The 15,102-nt window shown below is 44.7% G+C and overlaps 1 protein-coding gene across 8 annotated transcripts in view; it reads left to right on the top strand.

Moving 5' to 3' along the window:
• The window catches only part of PHF14 (PHD finger protein 14), a 228,419-nt gene that overhangs the window by 60,880 nt on the left and 152,437 nt on the right, over positions 1–15,102 (top strand). For all 8 annotated transcript variants that reach the window (XR_005778875.1, XM_040431267.1, XM_040431269.1 and 5 more), the window contains 2 exons: positions 9,641–9,744; positions 9,967–10,098. Coding sequence is in view for 7 of the 8 variants with exons in the window: in XM_040431267.1 (XP_040287201.1) it covers positions 9,641–9,744; positions 9,967–10,098 (236 nt within the window). In the remaining variant the exon portion in view is untranslated. The remainder of the gene's footprint in view (positions 1–9,640; positions 9,745–9,966; positions 10,099–15,102) is intronic.

The raw sequence follows: 15,102 nt of genomic DNA on the forward strand, positions 1-15,102 counted from the left end.
AGGCTCCTGGCTAGTGTGTGTGTGATATATATATATATATATATATATTAGGGGTGCACCGAAATGAAAATTCTGGTCCGAAACCGAAACCGAAAATTCAGGATGCCCTTGACCGAAAACCGAAACCGAAACTGCCTTTTTGCCCAAATACTTTTAAAATACTTTTTTTTTAATGATTTTATTAATAATTCTTTTTCATGAATGAAATTCATCTGTGGGTGGCGCTGTTATGGAGAGGGGGATCTGTGGGTGGCGCTGTTATGGAGAGGGGGATCTGTGGGTGGCGCTGTTATGGAGAGGGGGATCTGTGGGTGGCGCTGTTATGGAGAGGGGGATCTGTGGGTGGCGCTATGGAGAGGGGGATCTGTGAGTGGCGCTGTTATGGAGAGGGGGATCTGTGGGTGGCGCTGTTATGGAGAGGGGGATCTGTGGGTGGCGCTGTTATGGAAAGGGGGATCTGTGGGTGGCGCTATGGAAAGGGGGATCTGTGGGTGGCGCTATGGAGAGGGGGATCTGTGGGTGGCGCTGTTATGGAGAGGGGGATCTGTGGGTGGCGCTGTTATGGAGAGGGGGATCTGTGGGTGGCGCTGTTATGGAGAGGGGGATCTGTGGGTGGCACTGTTATGGAGAGGGGGATCTGTGGGTGGCGCTGTTATGGAGAGGGGGATCTGTGGGTGGCTCTGTTATGGAGGGGGGGATATGTGCACTGTTATGGGCATAACAGTGCACAGATCCCTTTCCCCATAACAGTGCACAGATCCCTTTCCCCATAACAGTGCACAGATCCCTTTCCCCATAACAGTGCACAGATCCCTTTCCCCATAACAGTGCACAGATCCCTTTCCCCATAACAGTGCACAGATCCCTTTCCCCATAACAGTGCACAGATCCCCCCTCCCCATAGCAGTGCACAGATCCCCCCTCCCCATAGCAGTGCCATAGACCGATCCCCCTACCCATAACAGCCCCGGCCCTGCTGCTCACAGCAGACTAATCACTCACTACATCTTAATTTTACCTTACAATCGTGAGGCTCCAGTAACTAACAACTCTGCAGGCAGAGCGGAGGGCGGCGTAACGTCACTTACTCACGTGACGCACCTGCTCCGCCCACTTTATGAATGAAGGAGGCGGAGCAGGCGCGTCACGTGAGTAAGTGACGTTACGCCGCCCTCCGCTCTGCCTGCAGAGTTGTTAGTTACTGGAGCCTCACGATTGTAAGGTAAAATTAAGATGCAGTGACAAAGTAAACCGCCCGCCCGGCGCCCGCCCGCAGATGGTGGGTGACAAATCCCACACCCCATATTTTCGGCCGATATGTAACAATATCGGCCGAAGTGGATTAGGTGCATTTTCGGCCGATATTTTCGGCTGCCGAAATTTCGGTGCACCCCTAATATATATATATATATATATATATATATGGGAGGTGCTGACTAACTTTTTTTGTATATATATATAATATATACAGTATCTCACAGAAGTCAGTACACCCTTCACATTTTTGTAAATATTTTATTCCATATTTTCATGGGACAACACTGAAGATCTGACACTTTGATACAATGTACAGCAGTCAGTGTACGGCTTGAATAACGGTGTAAATTTGTTGCGCCCTCAAAATTACTCAACGCACAGCCATTAATGTCTAAACCACTGGCAACAAAGGTGAGGACACCCCTAAATGAAAATGGCCAAATTGTGCCCAATTATTTCCATCCCTGGTGTCATGGGACTCATTAGTGTTACAAGGTCTCAGCTGTGAATATGGAGCAGGTGTGTTACATTTGGTGTTCTCGCTCTCACACTCTTTCTGGTCACTGGAAGTCCAACATGGCTCCTCATGGCAAACAACTCTCTGAGGATCTGAAGAAAAGAACTGTTGCGCTACATAAAGATGGCCGAGGCTATAAGAAGATCGCCAGCACCCTGAGACTGAGCTGCAGCGCGGTGGCCAAGACCATACATCGGTTTAAAAAGACAGGTACTACTAAGAACAGGCCTCGGCATGGTCGACCACAGAAGCTGAGTGCACGTGCTCAGCGTCATATCCAGAAGTTGTCTTTTCAAAATAGATACGAATGCTGCCAGCATTGCTGCAGATGTTAAAGGGGTGGGGGGTCCGCTTGTCAGTGTTTAGACCATACACCACACACTGCATCACATTGGTCTGCATGACTGTCATCCCAGAAGGAAGTCTCTTCTAAAGATGATGCACAAGAAAGCCCACAAACAGTTTGCTGAAGACAAGCAGACTAAGGACACGGATTACTGGAACCACGTCCTGTGGTCTGATGAGACCAAGATAAACTTATTTGGTTCAGATGGTGTCAAGTGTGTGTGGCGGCAATCAGGTGAGGAGCACAAAGACAAGTGTGTCCTGCCTACAGTCAGGCATGGTGGTGGGAGCGTCATGGTTTGGGGCTGCATGAGTGCTGCCGGCTGTGGGGAGCTACAACTCATTGACGGAACCATGAATGCCAACATTTACTGTGACATACTGAAGCAGAGCATGATCCCCTCCTTTCGGAAACTGGACTGCAGGACAGTATTCCAACATGGAGGCGTATTTGGAGTCGTTATCAAGACGACCACTGCCTTGCTAAAGAAACTGAGGGTAGAGGTGCTGGACTGGCCAAACATGTCCCCAGACCTAAACCCTATTGACCATCTGTGGGGCCTCCTCAAACAGAAGGTGGAGAAGCGCAAGGTGTCTAACATCCACCAGCGATGTTGTCATGGAGGATGGAAGAGGATTCTAGTTGAACCTGTGAAGCTCCAGTGAACTCCATGCCCAAGAGAGTTCAGACAGCGCTGGAAAATAATGGTGGCCACACAAAATATTGACACTTTGGGCACAATTTGGCCATTTTTACTTAGAGGTGTACTCACTTTAGTTGCCAGCGGTTTAGACATTAATGTCTGTGTGTTGAGTTATTTTGAGGGCACGCCCAATCTACACTGTTATACAAGCCGTACACTGATTACTGTACATTGTATCAAAGTGTCAGATCTTCAGTGCTGTCCCATGAGAAGTTAGAATAAAATATTTACAAAAATGTGAGGGTGGACTCACTTCTGTGAGATACTGTATATGTGAGCGTGGACTCACTTCTGTGAGATCCTGTATATGTGAGGGTGGACTCACTTCTGTGAGGTACTGTATATGTGAGGGTGGACTCACTTCTGTGAGATACTGTATATGTGAGGGTGGACTCACTTCTGTGAGATCCTGTATATGTGAGGGTGGACTCACTTCTATGAGATATTGTATGGATATAAACAGAGAGAGAGAGAGAGTTTGGTCTCCAGCATACCGTACCTCCACATGATACCCGGCTTGAAATTTGCACAATTATGCATTCATCAGAGGAATTATCACAGCATAACTAGGCAGATCTGTTTTATAGGTGGTTTTGTGTATATGCTGCAGCTGGTACTATTGGTACCATGTTTGGCACTGTTAGGACATGTATTTTATATTATTGCTAACTTGTAAATTCCTTCCACCAAAATAGCCATACTCACTGTGTAGACAAAAGTTATTTAACTAATAGAATAATGTCCATATGTAAAAGAATGTAATATTACTATTATAATACTGCCTCCTATGTACAAGAATATAACTACTATAATACTGCTCTATGTACAAGAATATAACTACTATAATACTGCTCCATATGTACAAGAATATAACTACTATAATACTGCTCCTATGTACAAGAATATAACTACTATAATACTGCTCCTATGTACAAGAATATAACTACTATAATACTGCTCCATATGTACAAGAATATAACTACTATAATACTGCTCCTATGTATAAGAATATAACTATTATAATACTGCTCCTATGTACAAGAATATAACTACTATAATACTGCTCCTATGTACAAGAATATAACTACTATAATACTGCTCCTATGTACAAGAATATAACTACTATAATACTGCTCCTATGTACAAGAATATAACTACTATAATACTGCTCCTATGTACAAGAATATAACTACTATAATACTGCTCCTATGTACAAGAATATAATTACTATAATACTGCTCCTATGTGCAAGAATATAACTACTATAATACTGCTTCTATGTACAAGAATATAACTACTATAATACTGCTCCTATGTACAAGAATATAACTACTATAATACTGCTCCTATATACATGAATATAACTACTATAATACTGCTATGTACAAGAATATAACTACTATAATACTGCTCCTATGTACAAGAATATAACTACTATAATACTGCCTCCTATGTACAAGAATATAACTACTATAATACTGCCTCCTATGTACAAGAATATAACTACTATAATACTGCTCCTATGTACAAGAATATAACTACTATAATACTGCTCCTATGTACAGGAATATACCTTCTATAATACGGACTCCTATGTACAAGAATATAACTACTATAATACTGTCTTCTATGTACAAGAATGTAACTACTATAATACTGCTTCTATGTACAAGAATATAACTACTATAATACTGCTCCTATGTACAGGAATATACCTTCTATAATACTGCTCCTATGTACAAGAATATAACTACTATAATACTGCTTCTATGTACAAGAATATAACTACTATAATACTGCTCCTATGTACAAGAATATAACTACTATAATACAGCCTCCTATGTACAAGAATATAACTACTATAACACTGCTCCTATGTACAAGAATATAACTACTATAATACTGCTCCTATGTACAGGAATATAACTACTATAATACTGCCTCCTATGTACAAGAATATAACTACTATAATACTGCTTCTATGTACAGGAATATACATTCTATAATACTGCTCCTATGTACAAGAATATAATTACTATAATACTGCTCCTATGTACAAGAATATAATTACTATAATACTGCTCCTATGTACAAGAATATAACTACTATATTATTTCCCCTATGTACAAGAATATAACTACTATAATACTGCTTCTATGTACAAGAATATAACTACTATAATACTGCCTCCTATGTACAAGAATATAACTACTATAATACTGCCTCCTATGTACAGGAATATAACTACTATAATACTGCCTCCTATGTACAGGAATATAACTTCTACAGTTTTCACCATCCTTCTTTTGGTCTTCCTGGTGTAGACTCATTAGTTCGGTATAAATCATCTGTTGCTAGTGATCTCTTCAGCTGAGTGTTACAGAAGAAATCACATGGAGTCGTCTCCTGAGACTTTTTTTGATAGAGAGAAAAAAAGATGACTTGAAGTCGTTCTGACATTTCTGTGCTCAGCCTTTCCATTGATTTAATCAGCTGGTGTGAAATCCCGTCGGTCATGCCAATTTGGCTTCTTCTATGTTGGCCACAGGTCTTCTCCTTACTGAGCAGCTTTTCTGATAATTACAGTCACCAACAAGAATACTTTGCATTCATCAGGTCTGATGAGGGAAACTGGAGGAGAAGGTTGCATCAGGCTGAAAGGCCTGGCTTTAAAGGGGAGCTGTGCCGACATATGACGGTATAAAAACAAGTTATGTTCTGAATAGTACATACTAGAGATGAGCGAATTTCATATTGAAAGGTAAATTGCGTTATGGATTCCGTTACCACGGACCATAATGCAATTCTATGACGGAATGCATATTCATTCCATCATAATAGAAGTCTATGGGCTGCATAACGGATCCGTCCTGTTTCCGTTACGCAGGAGAGGACTACCCCGCATAACGGAAACTGGACAGATCCGTTTTGCAGCCCATAGTCTTCTATTATGACGGAATGAATAACGGAATGCTTCTAAAGGCATTCCGTTATGCATTCCGTCATAGAATTGCGTTTTGGTCCGTGGTAACGAAATCCATAACGCAATTCACCTTTAACCACCAAACAAAGTGTGAACAAATTTCTTAAGCGGAAATTCGCTCATCTCTAGTTCTGAACACTAGAGATTTGGTAAGGTACTGTTCATGGAGCCAAGGAGAGATTATTTTTTTATATATTCTTTTTTTCTCCTCATCCCATTCTGCACAAAGGAGCCTGATTTGATGGCGTGCACCTTTACAGCTTCACTGTCTCCCCCTTCGACAGGAAACCCTGAGCATGTTCTATCTGTGTTATAGGGTCTCCTCATCAAGTCTGCTCCCTCCTACTTGGCCCATTAGTGCCTATGGACGTCTCAGAGCTGCTCCTGCTCCAGCAGACCTGGTCTGCTAGAGCAGGGGCCTGCTGCCATCCGGGCATTACTTGGACACTCATTCACATACCTGTGGAATGGCTGGCTTGTAATACCACATTTCTTCTTCTACAGGAGTAACGTGTGACCCAAAAGCAGCTTTAATCTTCTGGGTTGCAGAAGTCACGTTTGAGTTGTCTACTATGTTTCAGTTGCTCACCATTTCCAAGATCTCTTCTTGTTGTCAGTGAACACTTGTTTCAAATATGAGGTGGTCAGACTAGAGCCTCGAAGCCTGCCGGTGCAGATTTCTCTTGCATGACTTCTCCTTCTCCCTCTGGTGGCCATGTGCAGTTTGTGACCCAATCACGTGACTCTAAGTAGGTCTCCCTGTCCCTACATATGACCCGTAGAGCGGGGACGACTTTCTGTCTAGGTAACTTGTTCATGTAATTGGGGGGGGGGGAATCAGGGCCCCAAAAAATGGTTATTTATAAAGTGGAAAAGAGGAGCTCCTCATTTCCCATCTTTACTTAGCGGCACCTCCCTCCTCCCTCTCGCAGCATTGTTTAGAGGTGTTTTATTCCGTAGGATCAAAGTGGTTAAAATGTAGCTGGTCGGCTATCATTATACACATATGCAAGAGTTTCTTTTGTCCCTATACAAGACGACTGCTTGAGTGCGTGTGTCTGTAATGATAGTGGCAGGAGCAGAATTCATTTGCACAGCTTGCATGCCATTTTTTTTTCCAGTTGGTTGAACAGATGTAGACCCACGGGGCCCTCGAGAAATGACTTTGATAGATGGCTGCTGTCTGAGAAGCTTGCATACAACAGATTATTGCAAACCCAAAGAGAATCTCGTCTGCTTTGTAGAGAGCTTGGTCCAATAAGATAATGTTTCTAATTAACCTATAGAGCTCTGATGGAGCGAGGACGCCGAACACAAGAAACCGCTTCACTATTCTTTTGTCAGGCAAAGCGGAGAGTCGCTGCGGGCTCATTTCTAGGCCAAATCATAATTTTATATATTTTAGTAATTTTATTTTCGTATTTATTTTTGCTTCTTTCCTATTATTCCTGTGAGTTGCTGTTTACTTCACCTTCATGTTTTTTTTTTTTTGCTCTACCAAAGAGCATTGTTTAAGGAAAGCATGTAAGGGAAAATTTAAAGGGCATCTGTCAGCAGTTTTGTACCTATGACACTGGCTGACCGGTTACATGTGCACTTGGCACCTTAAGGCATCTTTGTTGGTCCCATGTTCAGATGTGCCTTCATTGCTGAGAAAAATGATGTTTTATTATATGCAAATGAGCCTCTAGGAGCAACGGGGGCGTTGACGTTACACCTAGAGGCTCTGCTCTCTCTGCAGCTGCTGTGCCCTCTGCGCTTTTTATTGAAATAGCCAGGCAGTATAAACGTCATCACACCTAGCCCTGTCAGTCAAAAGGCAGAGGGCGAAGCAGTTGGAGTCTCTAGGTGTAATGGCAACACCCCCGTTGCTCCTACAGGTTCATTTGCATATATTAAAACATCACTTTTCTCAGCAATGAGGGCACATATGTACATGGGACCAACACGGATGTCTTCAGCTGCCAAGTGCACATGTAACAGGTCAGCCAGTGTCATAGGTACAAATCTGGTGCCCTTTTATCATATCAGTCAGGTTTTTATTATAAACAATTTAAAAAGAACGAAAATTTGTATTTTTTATGTGACTGTTCACATAGAAAGAAAACTCGGGGAAAAAAAAAGTACAGATGTAATAGGCTGACTTGTTTCTGCAGCTTGTCAGCTTTGCTGTTCAGATTGGGTCAATAGGAGCAGAGTCCCCTCCATTCCATGGTCATTTGTGATGCAGACTGATTTGATACATTTTCAGGGCATATTTGCATCTTAGTGACGCTCATTCTGGCTGACTTGAGCTTTCCTTGTATAACTTGGTTGGCCATTCATCTGAGTGACTGCCGCCATCTGTATGGTTGCAGCCAATCCCGGAAGAATCAGCAGGCTGTTTGGGGGGGAGGGGGGATTAGGGCTTGGTACCATCAGCGGATCGCCCAGGGGTTGTCTCTGTTGAGTCACCCCTTCAGTATTAATGAAGTTTTCTCAAAATCATAATTTATGAGCACTGTGGCGCTCTCCACTCACAAGAACTAGGGATCCCATGCCCCCCTTTTGAATTTAGCTGTGGTTGAGCTTGTGTGCTTCTGCTCCTTTCTGTCTCTAGGGGACTGACGTAGATAGCTGAAGACAACACTTGTTTGTTTTTTTTGTCAGTCCCTTAGAGACTGAATTGAGCTGCATTGTGGATAGGTCATTATACTGGGCAAAGCTGTTTAAGGTTTGTGCCACCATTATAAAGTACATTGACACCCCCCCCCCATCAATGCATATTTTTTTTGCAAATCACTACTACCTGTTGCAAAACAAGACTGAAATTAGTGCACAATTTTAGGAGTACGTAATACATCGCTCGCACCAACTTAGGACTTGTTAGCTTTGTTTTGTAGACTGGGACAGAGCGAGCAGGGTCACCTCGTTTCTCATTAGAGATTGGGTGAGAAAATGAAAAGCTCTGTTGTGCCTCTTGAGACTTCTGCAAATATTAGAGTGTTCCCTACTGTTACATAAATGTTATGGTGGCCCCCGCCGTTGCCTACATGTTATGGCACCCCCTTCCGTACATACTGTACATGTTATGGTGTCCCCTGCTCTTACATACTTGTCATGGTGCCTCATGATGTTACATAAATATTACGGTGCCCCTGCTGTTTCTTAATTGTTATAGTGCCCCCTGCTGTTACATATATGTTATGGTATCCACTTCTGTTTCATGCTTGTTATGGCGCTCCTTGCTGTTACATAAATGTTAGGGTGCCTCCTGTCGTTACATATTTATTATGGTGCCCCCTGCTGTCATATTCATGCTATGGCACCCCTTGTTGTTGTTTAAATTTCTCTCAGAACTTCTCAGAGGGCACCATAACATGTATGTGATGGAAGGGGGCGCCGTAACAAGTACTGTGCGGCAAGGGGTGCCGTAACAAGTACTGTGCGGCAGGGGATGCTGTAACAAGTACTGTGCGGCAAGGGGTGCCGTAACAAGTACTGTGCGGCAGGGGGTGCCGTAACAAGTACTGTGCGGCAGGGGGTGCCGTAACAAGTACTGCACGGCAGGGGGCGCCGTAACAAGTACTGCGCGGCAGGGGGCGCCATAACAAGTACGAGACAGCAGGGGGCGCCAAAGGAAGTGTGTGGCTGCAAGTATCTAGACACCGGAGCATTTTTTACTTTGATTCCAGATTCCGAACCTGTTCCGCTTTGCCTGCTCTAACAGAGTAATGTAAGATTTAATCTTGGGAGGATCCGTTTAAATTAACTTCGTCAATGATTTATTTAAGATTTTAGTGTGTAGAGGGTCCAATACATCCTATAATTTTATCATTTATTTTCCCGGTACAGAAGCCGAATCTGCCAGTCATCCTCCGGGCGCCGAAAGAAAGAAGACCCAGTAAGCGAGAGGGGGGGACGCAGAAGACGCTGCTGTTGCCGGCGATCCTCTACAGGTAATTGTTATCCCTGGATTGATTAGCATTGCAATTTCATTTTACTCCGGAAAAACTGGTTAATGTTTTAAATCGGAGCAGCAGGACATGTGTTTGTGGGAGCGCCGGCGCGCTCTGCACTGCTACTCCAGTCTTGTGATAATTTTTTTTCACGGCCGCAGGGCAGACGCCTGTGATTGACGCATTTCTCAGCTCCTTTTTTTTTTTTTTTTTAACTTCAAGTTGTGGAATATGTAAGAAGAACAATGACCAGCATCTCCTCCTGCTGTGTGACACCTGCAAGCTGCACTATCACTTGGGGTGCCTGGATCCCCCACTTACAAGAATGCCCAAGAAAACCAAGAACAGCTACTGGTGAGTGAAGTGGGCCTTTACTCATATTTCTGTGTAATGGGGTTGTACAGTTTTAGAAAAAAAAATGGCTGCTTTCTACTAGAAATGGCGGCTCCAAGTCCATGGGTTTTGTCTTTTATTACGACTCAGCTTTGCTATAGTGAATGGGCCTGAGCTGCAATACCACACACAACCTGCAGACAGTCCTGGTGGTGTTTTTTTTGTTCAAGTCTCTTTAAAGGGTAACCCCCTTCTTGTGCCAGCTTTCCCGCATTGGGACACTGCTCACTAGTCAGTCTGCTAGAGCCCCCAGAGCTCAGACGAAAACGCAGGAGAACGTACAGACTCCATGCAGATGTTTTCCGTGGTCTGATTCGATCCCAGTGGCAACAGGGCTAGCCACTGAGCCACCATGCCGTCCACAATCTAATGTAAGCCTGTTTAACATGAGGCGACAGTCTGTTATAGAGCAGATAGAACGTCCAGTGACCGCATCAGTACAGGTAGCTGCTTGTAGCAGTCATACAAGAGGGAACATGGTTTCTGTAGGTAAAACGTACATGAGTAAGGAGGAGGACTACTGCTACTATCTGAGGCTGCCGCTGACGAGACCCGCTCAGTCTCTCATTTACAGTCTCTCTAATTTAGGATCTCTTTCTCGTTCAGAGTCTGTATCATTCAGAGTCTCTTTCTTGTTCAGATTCTTTCTCTCTCTGGTTCCGAGTCTCTTTCTCTTGTTCTTTCTCTTTCCCGTTCAGACCTTTCTCTGCCTCTTGTTCAGTGCCTTACTCTTCCTCTCTCATTCAGTCTCTTTTATCTATTTCGTTCAGTCGTTCGTTCTTTCTCTCATTCAGGGTCTCTCTCTTTCTCTCTCATTCAAGGTCTCTGTTTCTCTCTCTCTCGTTCAGGGTCTCTCTTTCTTTCTCTCTTGCTCAGGGTCTCTCTCTTGTTAAGGGGCTCTTTTTCTCTCTCTCTCTTGTTCAGGTTCTTTTTCTCTCTTATTCAGGGGCTTTTTCTCATTTAGGGGCTCTTTCTCTCTCTCTCGTTTAGGGGCTCTTTCTCTCTCTCTCTCTCTCTCTCTCTCTCTCTCTCTCTCTATCTCTCATTTAGGGGCTCTTTTTCTCTCTCTCTCTCTCTCTCTCATTTAGGGGCACTTTCTCGTTTAGGGGCTCTCTCGTTTAGGGGCTCTTTTTCTTTCTCTCTCTCTCTCTCTCTCTCTCTCTCTTGTTCAGGGGCTCCCTTTCTCTCTCTCTCTCTCTCTCTCTCTCTCTCTCTCGTTCAGGGTCTCTCTTTCTCTCTTGCTCAGGGTCTCTCTCTCGTTCAGGGTCTCTTTCTCTCTCTCTTGTTAAGGGGCTCTTTTTCTCTCTCTCTCTAGTTCAGGTTCTTTTTCTCTCTTATTCAGGGGCTTTTTCTCATTTAGGGGCTCTTTCTCTCTCTCGTTTAGGGGCTCTTTCTCGTTTAGGGGTTCTTTCTCTCTCTCTCTCTCGTTTAGGGGCTCTTTCTCTCTCTCTCTCTCTCTCTCTCTCATTTAGGGGCACTTTCTCGTTTAGGGGCTCTTTTTTCTCTCTCTCTCTCTCTCTTGTTCAGGGGTTCCTTTTCTTTCTTTCTTTCTTTCTTTCTTTCTCTTTCTCTCTCTCTCTCTCTCTCTCTCTCTCTCTCTCTCTCGCTCATCCTTTTTCATTTCTTTCTTTCTTTCTTCCTTTCTTTCTCTCTCTCTCTCTCTCTCGTTCAGGGGCTCCTTTTTTCTCTCTCTCTCTCTCTCTCTCTCTCTCGTTCAGGGGCTCCTTTTTTCTCTCTCTCTCTCTCTCAGGCGCTCCTTTTCTTTCTCTCTCTCGTTCAGGGGCTCCTTTTCTCTCTCTCTCTCTCTCTCTCTCTCTCTCTTTCTCTTTCTCTTTCTCTTTCTCTCATTCAGTGCCTTTTTCTATTTATCTCATTCACTCTCTTCCGCTCTCGTTCAGCCTCTCATTTTTTAGTGTCTTTGTTGCTCAGTGTTTCAGTCTGATAACCGGTGCCAGAGATGTCCAGTAGCCACCTACCTCCCCCGATGGTGGCTCGCAGACATCTACATCACATCTATGATCTTTACTCCTACATGTGAACTTAGATCTTTAGACTTGTATGAACCTCTATTTGTGCATTTTTTGCCGGCCCACTGTGTCTCCAGAATAGTGGAGCGGGAAGCCTGTATTTTTTCTTTTTTTTTTCTTTCCTTTTAAGTAAATTGTAAGGAGCATTAAGTGTCATCTGTTTGGAGGACAAAGAGGCTCCTTTCCCGGTGGGAGACCAGGTAGAGTAGGTCACATACTCTGAAGCCTTTCATTTTCGGCTTACCACCTGCCTTTGCCCTGGGTTATAAGCACAAGCTCCTTTCATCTTGGTTGTTACGGTTGGCTAATTTTATTCTCTTTGCTTTTAATTAGTCCAAATGTTCTCGGAGAGGGAAGGGTTTTGGTGAAACGGAGCCGCATTGATGACCTCTTTTTATTTTCTAATTCAGGATGGCCCCCGACTGAAGAGGTTCCCTATTAAATAAAACCATTAAAAAAAACTCCCATCATTATTCTGAGTCACCTTCTTGAATGATGCCTTTTGATATTCAACCATTTCTCAGCAATCTTGGTCTCTTAGATAACAGATGCAGAATGTCTGCCATTAATGGCCACCATAGGGTCTATTGGCAAACTTTCCAAAGGTCCTAAATTCATATTTTCTTCTCTCTTTCTCTCTGTTCCCCCTCTGGTCTCTCACCTTCTCTCCTGGTCGCTCTTACCTGCTCATCCAGTCACTAGTTCAAGCTTGTTCTTCTGGTTGCTCGCTCTAGCTCTTTCTTCTAGTCAGTTGTTCGCCATAGCTTGTTCTCTTCCGTTCACATTTTTTTGTTTGCTCTCTTTCAGTCACTCTATCTTGCTTCCTATCTTCGGTCACTTTTGCTTGCTGTCTTTTGGTCACTCTCTTTTGCTTCCTGTCTTTTACCCTATTGCTTGTTGTCTTCTGCACCTTGCTTTTTCTTTTTTGCACCCGCGCTCGCTCTCTTGCCGGCTGTCGTGCGCTCGCTCTCTTGCCGGCTGTCGTGCGCTCGCTCTCTTGCCGGCTGTCGTGCGCTCGCTCTCTTGCCAGCTGTCGTGCGCTCGCTCTCTTGCCGGCTGTCGTGCGCTCGCTCTCTTGCCGGCTGTCGTGCGCTCGCTCTCTTGCCGGCTGTCGTGCGCTCGCTCTCTTGCCGGCTGTCGTGCGCTCGCTCTCTTGCCGGCTGTCGTGCGCTCGCTCTCTTGCCGGCTGTCGTGCGCTCGCTCTCTTGCCGGCTGTCGTGCGCTCGCTCTCTTGCCGGCTGTCGTGCGCTCGCTCTCTTGCCGGCTGTCGTGCGCTCGCTCTCTTGCCGGCTGTCGTGCGCTCGCTCTCTTGCCGGCTGTCGTGCGCTCGCTCTCTTGCCGGCTGTCGTGCGCTCGCTCTCTTGCCGGCTGTCGTGCGCTCGCTCTCTTGCCGGCTGTCGTGCGCTCGCTCTCTTGCCGGCTGTCGTGCGCTCGCTCTCTTGCCGGCTGTCGTGCGCTCGCTCTCTTGCCGGCTGTCGTGCGCTCGCTCTCTTGCCGGCTGTCGTGCGCTCGCTCTCTTGCCGGCTGTCGTGCGCTCGCTCTCTTGCCGGCTGTCGTGCGCTCGCTCTCTTGCCGGCTGTCGTGCGCTCGCTCTCTTGCCGGCTGTCGTGCGCTCGCTCTCTTGCCGGCTGTCGTGCGCTCGCTCTCTTGCCGGCTGTCGTGCGCTCGCTCTCTTGCCGGCTGTCGTGCGCTCGCTCTCTTGCCGGCTGTCGTGCGCTCGCTCTCTTGCCGGCTGTCGTGCGCTCGCTCTCTTGCCGGCTGTCGTGCGCTCGCTCTCTTGCCGGCTGTCGTGCGCTCGCTCTCTTGCCGGCTGTCTTTCTCTACCTTTGCCCCTTTGCTGCTTGTTGAAGGATATGTGCTCTCTTCCATAGACCCTGGCTGTAGATGGTGTCTAAAATGGTGTCAACATTTTTTATTTGCCTCCCAAATTTTGAGACCTTCTGTAGAAGCCGTAGGCACCCAAGTGTTTATTTTTTTTTTTTTTAGCCTGAAGCCCTCTGCAGACTAGCTGTGCGCCAGATATGTAGTCCACACAGGGCTAAAAAAAAATTATAATTTCTGGAATTCTGGCTTCTACACAGTCTAAAAATTTGGGTGGCAAATAATTTTATTTTTTTTGCATTTGAAACCATTTTAGTCTCCATGTCAGGAAATGATCTTCGGCTTGTGTCCTCAGTCACTTCTTAACATTGCTGACGTCCATTTCCATCTAAGCACTTGAGGAATTTCAAGTCCAATTTCCCTACAATAAAATGTGCGGTGAAATGTCACCCACACCCTCTTAGCTTTTATACTTACTTTCTTTTTTGTGAAATGGCAGTTTGTAAAAGTTCTCGCTTCCTGCGAGCTCCCGACTGCTGAAAATATCACAGGCTTGTTCAGTTATTATTCCAGGATTACTAGTTTTAGTGTGACTTTATTATTATTGTAACTTTAGGCGGTGAGACCCAACTGCTCCTTCATTGAAAATGTTGTTACTTGTATGGACAGATTCAAAACTAGGAGAAAGAGCTGCACCTAAAACTAAAATAGGATTTTTATTTTTGGTGCTATATGTTATCCAGTGCACACGTGTGACATCACTGTGAGAGTTAGATCATGCAACAGGTTAACACTATTGCTTGAGTAAATTACCTTAAAAAACAACATGGAAAAAAATGTCAAACATTTATATATTTTTCCCGTTTCTGACCTACAAAATGGAAATTTATCTGCTGCAATTTTAAAGGGCGTCTTTCACCTAATCTTACTGTACTTAACCCATGGCAGTGCAATGTAATGCTACCTAACATAATTAAAACCGTCCTTTGTTAGCATTATCTTTATTTCTGAACTCCAGAAAATGAACTTTGATTGTTATGCTAATGAGACCTAAAGTGCCCAGCGGGGCGCCAACAACTGTTCAAAGTGCCCAAGGCCGCCTCCTTGCAAAAGCCCA

This window comes from Bufo bufo, chromosome 5 (assembly GCF_905171765.1).
Source record: "Bufo bufo chromosome 5, aBufBuf1.1, whole genome shotgun sequence".
In the NCBI taxonomy this organism is placed as follows: Eukaryota; Metazoa; Chordata; class Amphibia; order Anura; family Bufonidae; genus Bufo; species Bufo bufo.